At 36.8% G+C, this 17,451-nt stretch overlaps 1 protein-coding gene across 6 annotated transcripts in view; it reads right to left on the bottom strand.

Annotated features, from left to right (window-relative positions):
* The window catches only part of LOC137487301 (uncharacterized), a 133,883-nt gene that overhangs the window by 89,184 nt on the left and 27,248 nt on the right, over positions 1-17,451 (bottom strand). The window contains exons 1-7 of one of the 6 annotated variants that reach the window (XR_015511829.1): positions 17,023-17,109; positions 14,905-15,068; positions 14,600-14,807; positions 6,144-6,261; positions 5,839-5,983; positions 5,502-5,735; positions 5,316-5,417 (exon numbers count right to left, since the gene is read on the bottom strand). The exons of 2 other annotated variants lie outside the window; for them this stretch is intronic. Coding sequence is in view for 1 of the 4 variants with exons in the window: in XM_087287574.1 (XP_087143700.1) it covers positions 5,444-5,735; positions 5,839-5,983; positions 6,144-6,315 (609 nt within the window). In the remaining 3 variants the exon portion in view is untranslated. 3 more of the 6 variants (XR_015511840.1, XR_015511839.1, XM_087287574.1) reach the window with 3 other exon arrangements.

Genomic DNA, 17,451 nt, shown 5'->3' with positions numbered 1-17,451 from the left:
AAAAAAAATAATAATAAAAATAGATTTTTGATAACATTAAACAGGATAAAGGTAATAATAGTAGCCTATTATCAAAAGTAAGTCCACATAAAGAGTTCCAGTATTTGTGTGTTGGAGACAGGAGCGGGTATTGTTGGGTGAACACACAGCAGCACACACACTCCCCCAGTAAGATGGGTTCTGTTCGACAGGGACTCAAAGTTGTTTTGTATGTGTTGGATTATCGGGTAGAATTTCTCCCGGATCTCGGAGTATTTAGTGCACTCAGTTAGGATATGCAGCTCCGTCTCAATCAGCTGCTGAGGGCACAGCCGCTTCTCCACCGGCAGCCATGTTTTTTTTGTGCCGGCCCGTCTTTACGGCTAGCTGATGTCCGCTGCCCGCTTCTAACATGTTAGAAAATACTGCAAATCAAGCTGTCGGTATCTCCCCGCGGTTGAAATTGTTCGTTATTCGGAAAAAAAGAAGAATAAATATCAGCGCGCAGTAGTTGCTTTCTAGATCATTTTAGGCCTATATTCAGCTGTTTTAATCTTGCAATTCTGATAATTAGAGATAATGTCTGTTTTTATCAACTTGTCTGTCATTTATTTCTCATTTGCTACTTATTTTATTAATTTGTTGATGTTATTAGTCGCTTTTTAGGTGCTGCTATGAATAAAATAAAACTATTAAAAAGCACATTAAAGACTACTCATAAATTAAAACATTCATAAAGGAGTATCTTATGAAAAAACACCAATTACCGGGGTCTGCTTTTGGTTTTAAAAGAATCAAGCAGCTTTAAAAATATAATTTGCTGAAGAGAAATGACAGGGAAAAAAAGATTGAACATATCGGGACTGTTAAAAGAACATTCCTCTTTGAATTATTCTTTCGAGTCCGACACATCAGCTAAGATTATGAACGACGGAGTGTCTCTCCTGCTTCAGTGGCGTGTCCAGCTGGTTATAAACGAGGAGGCGGAGAGAATGCGCTGCTTAGTTACGGCTCGATATATTTAAATAAAAACTAACAACGAGTTGCTTATAACGCTCAAAAAGTTAAACTCAAATGCACAACCCTTGTTGGTTGCACCTGCGGGATGCACAATGAACCTAACGCGCCATAATTTTAATTCTATATTCGTGAAGAATGAGCCAACCGCATATGCTTAGTCCTGTTGGTCGGGACTCTGCTTTATAACTTATTAGTTTATTACAATAATCACACTTAGCTTTGCCATCGTTCTTCACCACATAGCCACTCAACACATCTTGCGGTCCATCTTTAATGTTTAGATTATTGAAGGTGCTATTGACGTTTTGAGAAAAAAATTAATAGTACTGAAACTAAATTATTGAAAATAAACTTGCGGGAGTTCATTTATGTCCTGCGGCAACATTATTTTTATTACACTTTAAGTGATCTGCTTGAGGTAGGTCACGTTTATCAATGGTAAGTTTTAGCCTAAGTTTACATCAATAACATAATGTGCATTGTCCTTTACCATACAAAAAAAAAAAAAAAACATTATTATACACCAGTTGCCTGTAGCCTATAAAAAGGCCGCAAATATTTTTAAATGCATTAAAAGGCAAGCACATAGCTTAGCCTTAGTTTGTTCACACTCTGCCTGTATTAACATAAATGCTGTATTTTAATATAGCTAATTTTGATTAATTAGCTTTAACTGACAGCCTTTTCTTCTTTTTCCGCGGTTATGCGGCATTATATTTCACACGCATATGCAAGGTGACTGAATATGAAATTAAAATACAAAACATACTGAGCCATTAAGTAAAAAAACAAAACAAAACAACAGTTATACTTTAAAGCAGAACATTGACGTTTTGAAACAAAAAACGGAACTGAAACTAAATTATTAAAAATAAACCTGCCAGACTTAATTTATGTCCTATTTTCATTATTCATTTATTTTCATTATTCGTTTATTATTATGTACCATAATTGAAACATAAAATGAGATCGTAATTATAATCAACAACGAAAATGTAAATAAAAACGTAAATTAAAAATATAAATGAACATGTCTAGTCTTAGTTCTATCAAAACAGCAAACACTACATCTCTCTATATTTAGACTAAAAGACTGCTTTATTTATTTATTTATTTATTTATTTATTTATTTATTTATTTAAGACTAATTATTTGTACTGAATGTTTGTGCTTTCATTTTAGTTGTCTTTCATTTCTTCAATTCTATTTTCCAAAACGAATCCTCTTTGCACTTAATAAGTTTACAATAAACCAGGTAAACAAAATTTAAATGTAAGTTGAGGTGATCGCAAGTTCACAACTGTGAGGTGATGTGCTCTACCGGCAGGATAATCTATATTATTTTGCTGTTTTTTATATGCGCACGTTTAAGATTTGAGATTATAACATTGCCATGATAGTCAAAGAAATCAAAACATTATTTTCACCCCAACGCAATTTAATCGGGCACTGAAGGCTAATAACTTAATTCTTATATTTGCTTTTTGACTTCTCACCATGTATCTTTTCTACAGCATAGTATAGTGTAAGAGCATGTCTATTACCAGAAAAACTAAATTAAAATTATATTTTAATTGAACACATCACATCACATACAGTAAGCTACGCCTACAGAACAGTCTGTTTAGCATTGTGAAAAGGCAAAGCTGAATATCTGTGGTTAAAGTGCCACCCAGCGGTCAAATGCTGCTGGCGCATCAAGTACCGCCGTCGCCGCGGTATGAATGGCGGCACAAGGAACACATTGAAGTAGTAACATCTGTATGTCCTTTTGGATGGTAAATATTTTAAGTGGTTTGATTTCTATTGAGTTTATTTTAGGTAACTATCAGAGGAGGGTAGAAACTTATTTGTACTCGTGTAGCTTGATGACTAGCATATACTGTATACACCAGAATGCATAAAGGGTTATAATAAGGGAGAAGATCATTGTATGGACACTGTCACAATATGTGGATGATTGAATTATCTACAGCTTCACAGAGCTCTAGTTCAATTAAAAGACTTGAGTGGAGACCATTGCTCCAAACAGTGAGATGATGACTGTTTTTAGTGTTGACTGGATAGAGAATTATTCTGTAAACAAGCACAGTTGAGAAACTATGATGAGTAGATGATTAGAGGTAGCATCAGGAGCAGATTATGAAGCAGGGATATTTATTACATCTGTGACAAGAGAAGTATTTCCTAAATTTTGAAATGCCTTCAGAAATAAGTTCATAATGGGTTTGCATTCATAAAGTAATCATGAAGTTAATGAGTGATAAATAAATAAAAACATCTAAAGGAGTATGAAAAATTATGAATAAAACAAAAGAGAGAGTAATTGTATTATGCTCAGTTACCAGAAATGGCTGAAAGAGATGAAGATGATCCATCAAGACCAACCCTCAATGAAATATGTGAAAATAATAAACTTAATGGGATTAATGTGTTAACAAGTGCATTGGTGAGTGATGGCATGGAAACTGACAGAAACAAGCATCTAACACCGCATCGCATGAACTGCTATTGGGTCGACCCTTGAAAGAAACCTTGAAAGAAACCTTGCAAGAAACAGCATGACCCTTGCAAGAAACCACATAAAACTTTGCATAAAACCTGGCATATAATCTCACCTATAACCTTGCACATAACCTCTTGGAATGGTTTGCAAAGATGTCTAATGCAGTAGGGACTTTAATAAAGAAACAATTAATTGCCATGTGCATAGCGATATCTGTGCAGGAAACCAGAAAGGAGCCATGTGAGAGAGCAGAGATATAAGGTCCAATTGGTCCAGCTGATCGAGTCTATCTGTGGATGCTCTGGAGAGCTCAGGAGGAAAGGACCATATCTGGATGAGGGCAAATCCAACAGCTGCCAAAGTGGATGCCATTGATGAGGTACCAATGCCTCAAAGGAGCGAAAGGGAACAACTCCAGCAAGGGAAAGCTGACTGGAAACAGAGGAGCCTGAATATTCCAAAGCTCTAAACTACTAAGTGCCACGTGTGGAAGCAAGAGTTTATCAGAACAAAGAAAAGAGTGATTCTGATAATGTGCCTGAATACCACATACAGAAGTGCCACAAGTCAAGGGATGATGAATGCACAACTGCAGATTTCAAAACTCAGACTCTCAACCACACATCTCCATTAACAACTTTTCAAAGTCTAATGAAGATGCTGATAGCTTGGAATAAGAGAAACAAGGATGAGCAAAGATCAAGATCAACATTTGATGCTTTTTACGTTTGCATATTGCTTTCATGGTACCTATATATAATATCACTTCAGTATATTCTACATGAGTGTGAAAACTAGCAGCTAGCACTGAACCAACTGAATACTTATGCTTAAAACATTGTTGTCTTTGATGTGTTAAGAGAAAAACAGAGTACAGTCTTTTACTTCCTTCAAATCAAAAGTAAAAGGGAAGATGTTTGGCTGGACTTCTGTCAAAGTACAGTGGCATAATCTAGTCAATTGATAACAGCTATGTGGCTAATATCAGTCACTAGATAGAGGTAATTAAGAGAACTGGATTATGAAATTGCACTTTGGGGTTAAAAGACAATAATATTAAGACTAAAGTCTTAAGAGGAGGGATTGAAGAAGATTTTATTCTCTCTGTATGAAGTATTTTCTAAGTGTAAAGCAGTTAATTTTCTCTTCTCAAAATGTATGTAGTGTTTGCAGCAAACATGCCGGCCTGTGTTAAAAATACAGTGATATGTCTGTGTAAGATGAGTATGCCTGCACAGGAGCAACACTAGGAGAAGGCTGAGTGACTGATTGTGTAGAATAACTGAATATGTAAAGCACTGATTATTTATGTTAAATACTTCTATGAAGCTATATGTGTCAGAAGTTAGAATGAGTAACATATTATCAAGTTATTATCCTATCATGACAATGTATGTAAACACTTAGTTCCTTTGCATAAGTTGCATCTATACTTTACTGACATATACCTGTAACATCTCTGTTGACATGAGCTAGTGGGCTGAGAGCCAAGAAAAGCAGGACCCCTTAGACTAAAAACCTATTCAAAAATGGTCAAGAGTTAAAAAGAGACTTAGGGGTGTGTCAAATAATCCTTTATAAAAATTGTAACAAACACACTGAAACTTTAGAAGGTGTCCAGGAGAGACTTCAGAAAGCTCTGGGGTCTGCTCTGCTCTTTCTCGGCTTTATTATGGAGAATAAAGTCTATTTTCTGATATTCAAAACCTCTGGTCTGATAATTTGTAATTAATGAGAAGTCAATATTTACCACAACACATATTGATCTACAATTCAAGTGAAGTAGAATATTACCAATATGAAGTAACACCTGTTCTAAGGTCCTTTTCATTAGCTCCTCCTTCAGTCTGGTCCACACTTCATTTGTCACTTTTGACTTGAATCTGGGATGCAAGGCTGTGCCCTCCTCCATCTGATATTCAAGACAAAAACACTGAGTCAATCACTGAATAATTCTAATGAAAACAAGAGCAAATTCAGCAGGATTACACTGCACCCCTGGTATCTTTTTGAGAGGTCATTCCAGATAGGGTCCTTGATGGTCTTTGTGAAGGAGGAGTCCTCTTTATTCACTGTGAAGTGGTGCTGGAGCTTATTTAAGATAGGCAGAATCTGACCCAAGTTTTGGCTCCTTTCAGCAGAGACGCAGAGGGTTGACGTGTAAAGTATCTTTGTAATTTTGACAAACTCTTCTGCTTTTCTAAAATCCTCATCAGAAATTCTCTGCAGTCTGTAAAATATGATCAGATTCATTAGCTGGACTATAGATTCATGAGCAAAATCGTTTACACTGAAAATTGAATAAGCATTTAAAATGAGAACAGAGTTTTTACCTGTCCTTGTCCATTAATTTCTTAAGACGATGGTCCATGGAGGTGGCCTGGAAGGCAGAGAACTGCTCTAGGAATCGCTCCACCATGAGGAATAAGCTATTCCACCTTGTTTTCACATCAAGGATGACAGCATGTTCTGGAAGACCTAAAATGGGAAAGAGAAATTTATGTTTGTGTTTGTGTGGTTATCAAAGTGGCTGTTTATTTGCAGAAATGTTTTACTGCATGATTTAGCAAAGGATTTTTATTAACTATTTGGCCAAAGAGTTTTGCACTAAGGTTCATCTATTCTGATTTCTACCTACCGAGAAGATGCTGCTTCTCTTTAAGGATAGGTTTAGCCAGGGTGGATCTTTTCAGCCACACCACCATTGCTCTGATCCTTCCTGCCCACTGTGAGACTGAGGTAATTGTGGAAAGCTTCTGAGCAGCAATATTGAGAGTGTGAGCAAAGCAGCCAATTTTTTTAATACTCATCTCTTTTTACTGCTACATCCATGTTTGCTGCATTGTCACAGCAACTACTCTATCCTTTATATTAAATTCATCAAGAATATCTCTTATCTCTTCTGCTAAAATGTCCCCTGTCTGGGATGTGTATACTGCCCTTGTATGTAGGACCCTCTCTTTCATGGAACCCTCTCTGACAAAGTGAAGTGACACTGTCAGGTAGTGGTCCTGTGCAATGCTGATCCAGCCATCAGCAGTCACAGCCACATCTCTCACATCTTGCAACTCTTTCTTGATATTTTCTTTTTCAACTGCAGGTATGAGGGTATTTGAGAGCATGTCTCGGCTGGGGGACTGATTTCTGGGGTTTAAAGTGCTTATCATCTCCCTATATTTGACATCATCAAACACAAAAAAGTAACATTAGCATTATTTTATCATTGTTGCTTACTATAAAAAGATTTAAAAATTATCTAGGTTAAGAGACTACCTACAAACATGGCCAACAGCCTAAATGGTAATAATATTACAACATCATTTACAGCTTACTGTTCTTAGCTCCACCATGAAGCCTCCACAGGAGAAAAAGGCAGCAAACTTTTAACAATAAAATTTGTAACGGCCCTGTGGCATTCATCTTTCCTTTCCTTGTTCATTTTTCTGCCAGTGCAATGGATTATCACTTGATGGTATCCTAATTCCAGGGTCAGCAGGAGCAGACTATAACATTAATGTGAAGAAAACTTGAAAGCTAAACTGTTAATGCAGCCAAGGATAAGGACATTTAAATAAGACAAGTTTAATGTGAGGTAAACTTTATCATTTACCGTTAACCTTAAAGCATTTTAGTATCAATTTAGCTAGGTATTTAAAGCCATCGGATCAGTACATAACGCTGCACAGCATACATTAGGTCCAAAAAAAGAATGAATACATTTTCCCCGCACAAACTTAGGCCCCGTTCACACTGTCAGGTCTTGATGCCCAATTCAGATTTTTTTGTCTGTCCGTTTACACGTTCTTTTAATTGTGACCCATATCGAATTCATGCGTTTACACTTGCCATACAACCTATGATGCATGCATAAAGGCGGGTCCTAGCATCTGTGCCACACTAGCCACGATGGAATAAATTTTCTTTTTAGCTCTACGAAATATGTGGTGTAGTATAAGCAGCAAATGGTTCAGTCCAGATTTACCCCCACGCAGTTTATGTAATGGTACGGCCCTGATGTGTGTGTGTGTGTAAGATGTAGCCTGTGTGCGCACTGGTGTTAAAGGGAATAAAGTTGTTCTATGTGTAGCCCGCAGTGCGTGCATTGATAACGTTAATAGCGTAAAAATTACAACATGAATTTGCCCAACTTTAAAATGATTTTGAGGCGAAGGAGGTGGGGAAGGGCCTGCATCGCAGCTAGCGCTTATTGTTTATATGCTGTATGATGTCCTACACCACTGAGAGGAATTTGTGGTACGAGAGAGATCTCAGGTCTAGTGGGAGCAAATAATGGCGACTGACCACCGTCCTCCATGTTTCCTCTGTTGTTGTTGTTTTTTCCCACGTCGGAATATCCACACACGCTCTCTCTTCCACACCATTAAACCGCGGAGAAGCACCACATTGTCACAAGTTTAAGCAAAAAAAATCGGAATTGGGTCACATTTAACTGGTAGTGTAATCTGGGCCTTAGCTTTAACGGTACACAAGCAAGAAGTGCTAAAAACTGATTTTGTATGTCTGTTTGCCTTTCGGAGCCCCAACCATCGCGCAGTTATACTCATCAGTCATGGAAGACTACAGTTGTGGTGGGCACGTTGTTGGAGGCCCTGAGTCAGGAAAATACTAAGAGGATGAAGATAATGACTGCGTCGGAGCAACTTTCTGCTCGTAAATTAATTCTGTGTACTGTCATGGGGACTCTGCAGATATCATAATGTCAAATTTAAGACCTTTTACGACCTTTTTAGGACCATTAAGTATTACATTTAAGACCTATATCGCAATATCAAAAACACGCGAGAGAAAATGTAAAAGCATTAAATTAGGGGTAAAACAAAGTTATTTAAATTGAACAGTGGTAAAGTCAGATTAAATGCACCGTTGAACTACAGAAAAAACAAACATCTTATGCAGATTTATACTTTCACCTGGCACCGCATCGCACAACTCACAAAACAGATTAAGGCTTTTATACTTGACACGTTCACCATTGAGATATTTTTTTTTAATGACAGGCGGCGCTCCAAAAAAACAGAAAGTAAAATCAGACGAATAAAAAGATAATCATTATCATTGAAGATGTTTTTGGGGGCCTCTTTTTTTGTTGTTTTAACAAACTTATCCCTCAGGTTTTTCCAAAGTTTTACAAAAACTTTCCTACTTTCCGATGGCTGTTGCAATTTCTAGCCAATAATTATTGGTCATTCTGGCAAGCAGAAATGTAACCGTGATAGAAAATAGGTAATAATAGGTATAAATTAGGTATTTTAGGTATTATAGCTTACTGTACTATTCACTCTTTAAATAAATGCTACTATCAATCCCATTTTATCACTAAAATAAAGTGAACTAGTGTCTGCTGTAAAGTGTTTTGTAAAGTACTTCAATTACTCTGTTGTGGTAATTCTATAGTTGCTATTGTAACACAACTACAGTATGCTGAAGCTTCTTTGGAGAGCAAAAGCACGAAAGGAGTCTGACTGAGCGAGAGCAGATCATTCGCACGTGAGCAGCCAGTGTTTTGAGAGCTCGCAAGCAGTTTTGTCCATGAACAAAAGGAAACCGGCGCGCGAGCAGAGATTCGCTCTCTCGTATTACAGCACTTCTTACTTATAAAACTGTACTTGCGACATTTGTCAGTGAAATCATGTTGCGTGCACTCAAAGCGAACTTCCGCAAACACAGCGATGATGTCACATTTGCCGCGCGCACTGGGTTTAATATCAGAAAGCTGATTGGCTATTGAAAGTTGACCTTTTTGTAGTTGTAATGCAAATTACAATTGGACTAGTGAAATAAAGAACTACAACACCCCAAAGACCTAGCAATAAAAACAAAAATAAAGACCTGTGCAAAAATATTTAAGACCTAGAACAGCAAATTTAAGACTTTTTAAAGCCATAAATTTCGATTTTTTTATTTTAAGACTTTAACACTTTTTAAGACCCCGCGGGGACCCTGTGTCAGGTGTTTTATCATATTTGACGTGTTGCCAGTCTTGGTCGCGATAACTTTACAGATATTGCATCGTGCGCTGTTGCCGTCAATCTTTGCATAATGTAGCCATACTTTTGATTACTTAAACATCCTTTGCATTAAATGTATGCTATGCTTTAAAGAGTAGTAGTGTACGCATTACAGCCTCACATTTGACAAGCTCTGAGTGAGTGCGCGTAACCGTCGTAAACTACTGATTTTCAAGACAGCCTTGCTGCAGTCAATCACCAGCATTTGACCCGGTCACGTTAAGGATGGCTCAGATTTTCTAGCTCACTGACGTTGACAAGATTATACCCTTGAGTATCGAAATTTGGTACCGAACGCAAAAGAATTTTTCGATACTCGATAGTAGCAAGACGATTCGGTCGATACCCAGCCCTAATTGCAAGGTATTCACACACAAAGTAGGCCTACCTGAAACTTTGAATTAGAAAAAGCTTAATAATACATTGGACAGATCATCAACACACTGATTTATCCTCTTTGTGCTGCTCAGTTTTTGAAAGTGTCCGATTGAGTTTCTTCTTCTGACGGGAATACTTTAAGTGCTGCCAATAGTTAGTAAAGCCTGGCTTATTGTGGTCAAAGTAGTTGATTATATTAATAAAAGTGAAACTGACAGGAGCAGTATGGATTGTCATTCACTGAACTTGTCATTAACTAAACATGATGTAGCCTAATATAGGCTATTCTGAAACTGTGAATATTTTGCTGTCATTTTAATTATATTAAAACTTTATTCAACAGACCAGTTTGTGTTTTGGCGCTGAAGCATTTAAGTGGACCTTGTTTTAAACTTTCTCCATCTCACTCAAAAAAGGAAACATAAGCTGGACCACAACATATATCAATGTCATAATGAATGCTCAAATAATGTAGCCTATAGTTTATAGCAAGCATCATGTTTAGTTAGATTGTGTGTTTGTCATATACAGTCAGCCTATAGGTCTGTTATTTTTACAAAAGAAGATTTATCATTTGAGTTTATCACCAGAGCTATAGAAACTGTATTATGCTTAGAAAAAAAAACAGCACAGTATCAGATCTGTATTAATCAATGCTCAGAATTTTTTGTATCGAGATCGGATCGGTTCCAAAAAAAATGGTATCGGTGCATCCCTAGAAAAAAATAAAGGAACACAAACTGCCATGATGTTTCAAGGGGTTAAAAGAGAACATGGTTGTATTTTTGAGTGCAATATGTACATTTTAGGTTTTGGTTTTAAGATACTAATGTGGAGCTTTACATACAAACACAAACTTTGAAAAGCCCCAGCTTTAGCACAATTACTGAGAGTGTATTAGCATTTCATCATCATCATCATCAAAAAAAGAAGAAAAAAGAACATACCTGAAGACTTGCATAACAAACATCCACCACAGATGTTGGCCAGTTTTAGAAACAATTTCACAAGTATATCTGAAAGCTTGAACAGTTCAATTATATTAATACTAGGGATGCTCAATATCATCGATTAACCGTTAACCAAAAGGGTGCGTTTGTAACCGATTAATGCTATCAGTTAAACCATGAAACATATTATTTGATATATTTTTAGTTTGGCTGCATAAGGGGCCGATTGAATGCGCCTTTGCGTTAAGAGGGGCATCTTTTGCTCGCGGCTCATCCCAGAGCAGCAGTTTGTGTTGTCAAGACAACTACAGAGAACTTTTAAAGAGCATGGTTTCCGCTACATTCATTCTTCCATGGCGGGGACCAAAATGCATCCCGCCACGGCTACATTATCCATTCAAAACATTCAGTTATTGTTGTTGTTTTTAATAGCGGATTATAATCGCATCAAAATGTATTAAAAGGTAAGTGGATTATAACGCAAACTTTTCTGTAACCGTATAGTCTGTTTAACCCTTTGGCGTTACGTGCTGACTGACTGACAGGTGCGCGATGCGTGAGGCCAGAAAACACGACGAAGCTTTCAGTTAAGATGAACACAGTTTCTATAGTTCTACTTTATTTAAAGATAAAGGAATATGGCTCTGCATATAATCACTCTATCTTGCTAGAGTTTATAGCCGTTTCGCTTTACTTCAGGACGCATTATTGCCGCTCTGAAGGTCTAATCGCTGTTTTAAGTTATCCAGAGCTGGATGAATATACAAATCTTGAATATCAATTTATTATATATTATTAAATATTACAATTGTAACAACACAGACACAATCGATACCCAGCTGATTCAGTCGTTTCATGAGAAGAAGCGCGGTCCTCTCTTCTTTTTTCCTTGTCAACATAAAGGCAGTGAGGTGCGCCTCGTTTTCGGCCCCTTGTTTAACTGCAAGGCATACTTAACTTGCGGGACGACAACGTATAACCCGTGCCTACAGACTAGGGATGTAACGGTATTGTAAATACCGTCATACCGCAATATTATTTTTTTTCGATATTACCGAAGTCGCATGACTCGGTAAAACTATAGGTCTTCTGAGAAAATTTGCTCAGGCGAATGAAGCGAACGGGAGATAGCGAAAACTACAATTGCCATCAGCCCATGCTTGACCATCATCCCTTGCGGTCTGTTGTCGCTACAGATCCAGTAATGCGGAAATGGAGTGTGCTGCTAGAAGCGGGGATGAAAAGAGCTGGAAAACTCTAAGGCCCTGTTTACACTAATGCGTTTTAGTTTGAAAACGCATAAGTTTTGCTACGGTTACGCCAACCGTCCACACTACGCCGGAGTTCTCGAGCGCCGAAAACTGCTGCTCCGTCTCAGTGTGGATGATGGAAAACGGAGACATCTGAAAACGGAAGCGGGGCTGCAGACATTCGCCTCTCTGATTGGGGCTTTTCCTGAATATTAAGTAGCCTAACACGCACAGTTCAGTCCTGCATTATCTCCGTGTAAGTTCAGACTTCGCAAGTTTGATCAAGGCTGCAGTCTCTTCTTCTCAGTTTGATATGGAAAAGCAGATTATACCGAGGACACGGGTAAATCTTCAAAGGGAACAGTGTACTTTATAACTTCATTCACATCACCCTGGCTTGTTTCACTTTCTCAACAATAAAATGTAAACATGATTTAAGGAACTGCCTATTTTCATTTTAATATTAGCAACTTAGACAGCAGACATGTTGAGGCGTCGTGCTGCATAAGATGAGCGTCATCTTCACTGTGTGGATATTGATAACAAAACGGAGCCGATAACAACTGCCTCCTTTCAATTTCAGTGAAAATACGAAACACACCCTCTCTTTTGCTGAGTATCAGTTTTAATAATCGATAATGGCCATTTTAAAAGTATAACATACAATAAGTTTATACATTATAGGAAATAAAGGCAAGCGATCAGTCAATATACAGAATGTACGTGGTTACATTAATCATTAACTTATCTTTGCGCTCAGCCAAAACACGTTACCTGAGAACAAGTAATAGATTCCAATGACCAAAGTCAGGGAATATGTCGTTAGATAAAGACAACAAGATAAATGAAATATCCCGTTTAATAAATATAGTGAGATTAGATCCAGCGGGAGATGCTTGATGAGAAGTCCGACTAGCAGAGCTCTCATCTGTGTAGATGGGCTGAGTGTGATTAAATGTTGAATGTGATGAGTTTTCAACACTACTAAATTGAAACTTTATTTTTTTACATGGTTTAATAATTTTTTGTTATTAAAATTGAAGTTCCTGTTTCAAAGCTTACAGATAGATGGCTAATTTGTATGTCATTGACACTTTTGGCACTTTTTTGGAGTATTTTCATAAGTTTTGTTTTTTCCTGTAAATGATTCAATAAATACCGTACCGTGACATTCATACCGAGGTATTACCGTACCGTGAAATTCTGATACCGTTACATCCCTACTACAGACACATTTGCCAAAGAAGCAAAATGGAAGAAGAATATTGCTGTTTAACAGACGTGTTGATGCCAAACTAGCGCTGATGTTGACCTGGATCTGCATCATAAACACAACAAATAGGCTTTACCTTTTATTTTACAGCTTATAAAGCATGTATGCACAATAATGTAACATCATATTTAAACAACAAAACTGTTTACAAAAAGTCAACCTATGCGCGCGTGTTGTTGTCTTTTCATCACGCAGCGCACGCACTTGAACCGCGAGAGAGAGAGAGAGGAAACCATATCAGGACATATTCTTTAAAATAATGATTTCTATTAAAATGTAAAAAGGTTTTGTGATTATAATAATGACAGCGGGGCATTAAATAAATGCATATTTTCCGTGGAGCTGGCGATTTGAGAAAGTCTGCGATTTTATTTGACAGAAGAAAAAAAAAACATGATTGGCGAAAAAAAAACAGCCTATGCCGGTTATTAAAAAGAATCAGTCAGTATTTTCGTTTTGTAATATAAATTAATTATTGAAGTGAAAATAATTTAGGGCAGTCCTATTTATTTTATTCATTTTATTTAGTTCTTCTCTTATTCTGTTCTTCTGTGCTAAACACTGCAAGTGCGTAAAGATGCTCTGTTGTTTTGTTCTATTATTAATATGCTAGCACAGTGGTTCTCAAACATTTTTCATCAAGTACCACCTCGGAAAAAATTTGTCTTTGCAAGTACCACCATAATGAGCAGTTTTGAAATACAGTAGCGTATTAGGTCTAGTAAAGCAGCTTAAGCTCTGTACAGTTTAAAAAAGAAATAACTCCTGGTTTGTTAGCACCTGGATATGTTGCCTAGACCTCATAAATATAGGCTTTATGTCATCATATTCGTATATAAATCATTTTTGATAATTTCTTTAAATATATGTAGCATGTACATATTACATATTTGATTCATCCGCGTACCACTAGAAGGAAGCCTGCGTACCACTAGTGGTACACGTACCACAGTTTGAGAACCACTGTGCTAGCATATAAAAATAAATTAGTATTTTAAAATGCATTATTTAATGTGTCAGACACAAAATAGACACGTCAATTTGTTTAATATAAAATTAATTGTAATCTGACCAGTTAACCGTTAATAACCGATTAATGAGCGACGGTTGTCGGTTAGCAAAATTAACCGAAATGAGCATCCCTAATTAATACATTATAATTTTGGAACAAATACAGAAATACAAAATAACAGGGCATGGAACTTTAATCATACCTCTGAATGGGGGAAATTTTCTTGCACATTTAACTGCTGTCTTCCAAGTCCAGCCATAGTGAGATGTACTTCTGCCTCTCCTTTTGGTGTTTTTTCATGCTGTTTGTCCAGCAGGTAAAAATACATTAATAAGCTTTTACATTGCCCCTTATATGGTGCAAAACAGCTTTTCCCTCTACGCTCCTCTCAGAAAAACCCAGGAAATGACCTACAAATATTTTCTCATTAGTGTAGGAACAATTTGTATTAGAGAAAAAAACACATTAGATTCTTCTACACATACAGTCATCCACTGAATCTCACACCTCATTTCTTGCTGAACTGACTGGCTCTGGAAACGTGATGTTGTCCTCTCTCTCTGTGTTGAACTAATCTCTCTTAGTTGGTTTGTGTTCTCTGGTGATCTTAGGGTGTTGGTGAGCCTCGACACCAGGCTTTGAGCAGCAGATATTATTTCTCCAAATGGAACCTGATAAACATTAACATAAAATTAAGCTGTAAGTCATGCAGAATTATGATTGACAATGGTTAAAGAGGGTAGACAGACAGACAGACAGACAGACAGACAGACAGACAGACAGATAGATAGATAGATAGATAGATAGATAGATAGATAGATAGATAGATAGATAGATAGACAGACAGACAGACAGAACGATGGATGGATGGATGGATGGATGGATGGATGGATGGATGGATGGACAGATTTTATTTAGGTTTTAATGCCATATCAGCAGCATTGGCTAAATTCATGGCAAAAAACATGTACTAAATATACAATTTATAATCATATCATATCAGTTAGCATGATGACGCTCATTGCAGTTAGTAAACAATCTTAGCAAACATACATTTTAAAATAACAACAAAAAACATACAAGTAGCAAGCAACAACACTGAAAACAGTCATATACAATCTTTTAGTTAGATTAAAGATAAATATTGTAAAACACCTTTTCAAACAGCTCACTTCAAATATTTCCAGAATAAAAACATTCTCCAATATCATTTAAAAACACAATGTGTATTTTTACATGATATTAGAGAACGTTTTTATTCGGGAAATATTTTAAACATATTAAAATGTTTTATCGGTAAAATATTTTTACACAAGTCACCAATAGGTATTTCTTCCGCTTTTCATAAATATGCGAGTGTAAGCCATGAGTGTCTGATGCTACATCTTGTATGAACAACCTGGTCATGTCTATTTTCAAAATGGTAATTATTCCTTTCATTAATTAATGGATTCACTTCATACCATGTGTTTTTCCTACATTCATCCCATTCCATCTGCCATTTCTCATTAACATACAGATTTAAAACAGGTTTAACATCAGACACAGGAAGTTTACGTTCTGTTATCTCCAACTTCTATCTTCCTTTATCATGCTTTATCTGCACGCTCATTTCCAACTCATCCCATATGACCAGCCCGGTATCCAGCAGAAAATAATATCAAAGTCTTTAGTCTTTAAAAGGTCCACTTTTTCTATTATGCTAAAAATCTTAGTATGATCAGTTTTCATAGATTCAAGTGCTTGTAAGCAGGACATAATCTGAGCTAATTAAAAACAGACAGACAGATAGATATTGGGCATTTTTCTAATACTAAGAAACGAGTCTTATGTTGAGCAGGTAGATTTGAGGGAATAGTCACTATATGAGACAAAATATACTTTTTTGGCTATTTGCTCAAATTATTTAAGTTAGGTTACTCTACTTTAGATAAGAATTCTCTTCATAAAGACTTTGTAAATTGCTATAAATATATAAAAACGTCATTTCTGCTTAGTAATGTGGATTGCTAACTTAAAGATAATATAAAAACGTATATCTGAACATGTAATCTTCTCTCATAAATCAATGAGGAGCTTATTTATTCAGCTTTCAGATGAAATACGAGTGTTTAAATGACTGCCCCTCATGATTTACGCCCATGGGTCCGGGTCACTTATTTAACCAATTGCTAATCTGCACAGACTTTATTACATTATTCAATATATTTTCCCACTCATTCGGTGATAATAAGATAAATTAACGTAGATCTCAAGTTTTTTAAACAATTGATGGATTTGATTCAGTGTCATAAAAATAAGCAAAAACCCTCAAATATTTAACTTGCCTTTTGCTGATATCTTCTTTATAATAGATCAATAGTCTATCTGGCTTTCAAAAACACTTAATCAACAGATGCCATGTTATAGTTAAACACCGTTAAGTGATTCACTGAGAAGTTCTGCGCTCGCTGCCTGTCAAGTTCACTTACGTTATGCTAACTTAGCTTGCTATCCTCGGCCCGATCTTAATTTTGATTCTGTAAAATGTCTAAGAAACACAGCGAAAATGGACCTCATTGAGTCTCAACCTTTATTACAGCTCATGGAGGACAGTTCTCAAAGAGGGATTAACAAAAGTCTTACCTGAGACGGTGTGTGGGAGCTGCCCAGACATTTTGTTCGGGGGGCTTCCTTCAGTCAGGATTCAGGATCTCATCACGCAAGCGCACTGTTGTGATCGATGACTCTGGCTCGTTTATTAATGCCTGTGACCGCGGTGATGTATTTTGACAGTGGACTGTCGCTGTTTGATTCGTACTCTTCGTGTCCGTGGTGAAACTATTTCGTGTCTGTAAAGTAACGTCACAAGTTATGTTCCGTTTTCCTTTGCGGTTTCATAATTGCAGATGCGTGAATTTTATAATTATAACAGAAATTTTATTCCATAGGTTAGCAACTTCACGTACTGCCGCCAAGACATCCTCGTTTCCATGACAACTAACATTAGACTCCGGAGCTCTCGATTTCTTAGCAGCAGACTTCTGGACAAGAGTCAACGCATCGTGATTCCGT

The sequence above is a fragment of the Danio rerio genome, chromosome 16 (assembly GCF_052040795.2).
Source record: "Danio rerio strain M-AB ecotype USA chromosome 16, GRCz13ab, whole genome shotgun sequence".
Lineage (NCBI taxonomy): Eukaryota > Metazoa > Chordata > Actinopteri > Cypriniformes > Danionidae > Danio > Danio rerio.
The sequence above is the reverse complement of the archived record's forward strand: the minus strand, read 5'-3'. Positions and strand labels throughout refer to the sequence as shown.